General features: G+C 55.8%; 1 protein-coding gene across 1 annotated transcript in view; it reads left to right on the top strand.

Annotated features, from left to right (window-relative positions):
• Nucleotides 1-4282, top strand: part of MNX1 (motor neuron and pancreas homeobox 1) — a 16437-nt gene that overhangs the window by 3959 nt on the left and 8196 nt on the right. The window contains 3 exon segments of the mRNA XM_011941600.1: nucleotides 776-1394; nucleotides 2086-2587; nucleotides 2677-2885. Of these exon segments, the coding sequence (XP_011796990.1) occupies nucleotides 776-1394; nucleotides 2086-2587; nucleotides 2677-2885 (1330 nt within the window).

Here is a 4282-nt window from a genome sequence, read left to right as displayed (position 1 = left end):
GGCCCCGAGAGCCAGCTCGGCAGCCGCCCCGTGGACCCCTCGCCGAGGCCGGGGCTGGAGGGATTCGGCCGCGGCCTCTGGTCCTGGGCACTTCCCTTTTAAGCCAGGGCGCCTCACCTGCTCTTCGAGAAACAGCGAGAGGGAGACCCAGGGGCTGCAACTTGATGGTTCGTTTAAAATGAATTTTGGTTGGTGTTGGGGGAGGTGCGAGTGCCTGTGAGAAGAACCGACCCCCGCCACCTCCGCAAGGGGAAGCCTCCGGTCTCCCCTTTCCCAGCGTCCGAGAAGGCGGAAACCCACAGTGTTATCTGACTTCTGAAACTTGAAACCGCCTCTGGAGGGGCCATTCTGCAGAGTATTTGGAAAAAGAAAAAGGGTTTATGCTTACGTCTCTGGGGTCGGGGGGATTGTGTCACGAGCGTTCAAACTGCTGGAAATCTCAAAACTGTACTGTCTTTATTTTTGTATATTGTATTTATATATAAAAAGAAACGTCTACGTATGCATGCTAAATTATTATTTAGCCTCTCCCATCGCTCACGATGGAATGTAAAATAAATTGGTTTTGTACTGGATCAGCGTACACGCGTTTTTGGGGGTTATGCCCGCGGCTCTACCATTTGCTTGTAGAAATGATGGGGAGGGTGTCTACTCGGCGGTTGGCAGCTGAGGGTGAAAATCGTGAAAATCGGAGTCTCAAGTGGGTGTCAGGACCACCTCCGCGCCTGCTGGGGAGTCGCAGTGTGAAGTGTTGGCAAAAAAAACCCGTGGTCAGGTGTCAGCGCATGCCGGGCTGCCTGGTGCACACCTGCCCCGGGACGCGTGCCCCGCAGAAGCGGAGCTGTGGACTCTATTCATTTTCCGTTTTCCTTGCGGGCTCTCGCTTCGTTGGCGCTCCAGAAGTGGAAATACGCCATTTGGACGTTTCAGAAAATAAGCTTCAAACGACTAGGCGTTAGTAGTATCTGGAGTCCCTGCGACCTCAGGCGCTACCTAGGCACATTTCCCGGAACGCGCCGAATTGCCCGGTGCTTCTCTCTCGCCTCGACCCCGGCCCTCTCTGTTGGCAGAACCTTCCTTGGCTGGCCAGGATCGGTCTTCTTGGCTCTGTGCAAACACGTCTGCGAAGACAGCAGCGGACTGCAGCAGCGCTCCACACCGCGGCTGCAGCTGCTCCGGGTTAATCAGCCTCTGCAGCGCGCTCCATCAATCACCGCGGCCAGGCCCAGCGCCATGTGCTCCACACATGCAGGCTTAGCCCGCGCTATCGCCCGCTCTGGAGCGCAGGCCCGCGGCCCACCCAGCCCGGCGCGCCTCCCGGCCCCCTTCCCCCATCGCCGACCTAGTGGCCTCTCCTGGCCCCGGAGGAGACGGGCGACGGGGACGCCGCTCCTGTCTCCTCTCCCGGGCCTTCCTCCTTCCTTCTGTTTGTCACTTTCTCAGCAGCACCTGCGTGTGCCCTTCTCCTCCCTCCTTCCCTCCCCTCCTCCCAGCTGATAAAATGAGTTCAGAAGGGCCTGGCGTTTCATTTGGGTGATTACCGCGGGGCGAGCGCAGCCACTCCTCTGCCTCAGGGCGCGGGGAGATTAATATCCTCTCTGGCAACTCATTATCACCCCGGGCCCCTTCCATAAAATCAACCTCAACCAAGGCCGGGGCGCGGCTGCTGGGAGTCCAAGCAGAAGCAGCTGCTGGGCGCTGGCGCAGGGGCTGGGCCTCCGCCGCCTGGGGTCCAAAGGTGTTTGGGGGAACTGGTAGAGGGTTTGCCACGGGGGGAAGAGGCAGAGTGCCCAGAGAAGGAGGGTGGGAAAACCAGAGGGAAGGGGGGAAGACAGATGCTTTTTTTTTTTTTTTTTAAATCTGCAATCTGTACATTTCTTTTTAATTTCTAACACATTGGTGAGATTCAGCCTGCAACAATCTCTCCCCGGGCTGGCCCCACATCTGGGGATTATTTTCCCCTTGGGCTCAGCCAGCCCAGCCTCAGCGCCCCCACCAACACTGGGCAGCCAGGGAAGAGTGGGGGCTCGGCCCGGAGCTGGGGTGCCCCAGGCCTCTGCGGAGGGTGTGTCCCTCTACCCCCAGGGGACAGGCGCTTCCTCTGGGACGCGGGGCAAGAGCGACATCAAAGGAAGACGCTGTTAATAGCGCCGCCCCTCCCCCGTCCTCCAGCAGAGCCAGGCCCCAGACCTGCGCCGGCCCCTGCGCCTCCAGCAGGCCGCTCAATCTCCGCGGAATTTATCTCGCTAATAAATTTAATGATCAATTCGTTCTTGTCACAGTAGCTCTTCCCCAAATCAATTATAGCAAATTTAAATATAATCACTGGCTCGTCCTCATCCACTCCGGGCACGGTGAACAATTCATTCTGCCTAATGAACGGTCTCGAGGACCCGCTCTGCCCGCCTTGCGGGCGCGCGCCCCACCCCTGGGCGCCGCGCTCGGGGTCGCTGACTCGGCTCGGCCTGGGGCGGTGGTCCCTTGGGGCCCAGGCCTCCAACCGCACCTGAGCCGCCAGCTGACCCCGCGCATGGGGGAGAAAGTCTTTGCAGCCCTCAAGAATCGGGTTCTCAGCACCTGGAGCCAGGTCTACGCAGGGGGACCCCGGAGGGAGCTGAGGTGGTGTTTTCAGACAGGCCCAGGCTTCCCCCACGGCTCATTTCTGCTGTCCTCTAGCTGTCCCAGAGGCCTGCGGAGCTCACTGCCTTAAAGAGAAGACAAGGTACACAGGGGGAGAGCCCGCGGCGGCCGTCACTGCGACCCGGGGCGCTGGGTCCCCATGGAGGGGACCCACCCAAAGCTGACCCTGTCCCCTGGAACCCCAGCCTGGCCTCCCTCTCCTACCGAGGCCCCCACCTCTTGGCCACCGTTTTCTTCGCTCCAATGTGGGTTCTCCTCCGTTCTTAGAAAGGGGCGCCTTGCTGTGGGTGAATTCTGCAGGGCGTTCAAACGCATGTGGAGGAAGCCTTTTTTGTGACTGGAGAAAACACTTCACACACGCCCCCCAGAGGGAGGCCCAGGGGACCCCTTTCCAGCCCCTCCTGGAGCTCCGTTTCATCCCTGGTGTCAGGGAGTGAAGAAACAGCTGGAAGGGAAAGGAGGTGGACCTGTCCTTTCGCCGATCTGGTGACTTTCCTTCTTTGATACAGAACGCAAGGCAACCAAAGCAAAAATAGACAAATGGGACCGCATCAAACTGAAAAACGTACGCGCCACAAAGGACGATTAACGAGTGAAAGGCAACCTGGGAATGGGAGGCATCATCTGCCAAATGCGAATCAGGGAATGGGTTAATATCCAGAGTATGTGGCTCTCACCACTCTACAACAAAACCAAAATGGGCAAATGACTTGAATAGACATGACTCCAAACAAAATTTTGAAATGACAACACACATATGAAAAGATGCTCAACACCACTAACCATCAGGGAAATGCAAGTCAGAGCCACAGATCCACCTCACACCTGTTAAGATGGCCAATATAAAACAAACAAAAAGCATAGAAAATAACAAGTGATGGTGAGGATGTGGAGAAGTTGGAGCTGTGGTCAGAATGTAACATGTCATAGCCATTATGTAAAATAATACAGAATTTCCCTCAAAATATTAAAAATCAGGCTGGGCGCAGTGGCTCACGCCTGTAATCCCAGCGCTTTAGGAGGCCAAGGTGGGTGGATCATGAGGTCAGGAGTTCAAGACCAGCCTGGCCAAGATGGTGAAACCCCGTTTCCACTAAAAATACAAAAAATTAGCCGGGTGTGGTGGCAGGTGCCTGTAGCACCAGCTACTTGGGAGGCTGGGGCAGGGAAGTGCTTGAACCCTGGAGGCAGAGGTTGGAGTGAGCTGAGAACGTGCCATTGCACTCCAGCCTGGGCGACAGGGCAAGACTCCCAAGACTCAGTCTCAAAAAATTTAATAAATAAAATAAAATTACCATATGATCCAGCAGTCTCAGTTCTGGGTATATATCCAAAATAATTGGAAAAAAAAAAAAGATCTCAAAGAGACATTTGCACACCCGAGTTCATTGCAACACTCTTCACAATTGCCAAGAGGTGGACGCAGCCTACATGTCCATCAACAGAGAAATGGATGAGGAAAATGTGGTACACACATATGGCGCCGGAGCGCTGTTCAGGCTTTAAAGAGAAGAAAATCCTGTAAGGTACTACAACACCCATGAACTCTGAGGACTTTATGCTGAGTGAAATGCCCACTAACAAAAGACAAACACTGGCCCTGCTTGGGGGCGCCCTCCTGCCGTCCCAGCTACTGAGGAGC

Source organism: Colobus angolensis, unplaced genomic scaffold (genome assembly GCF_000951035.1).
Source record: "Colobus angolensis palliatus isolate OR3802 unplaced genomic scaffold, Cang.pa_1.0 Scaffold2, whole genome shotgun sequence".
Classification (NCBI taxonomy): Eukaryota; Metazoa; Chordata; class Mammalia; order Primates; family Cercopithecidae; genus Colobus; species Colobus angolensis.
Note: the sequence above shows the minus strand (reverse complement) of the source record. Positions and strands in the feature narration are given on the sequence as shown.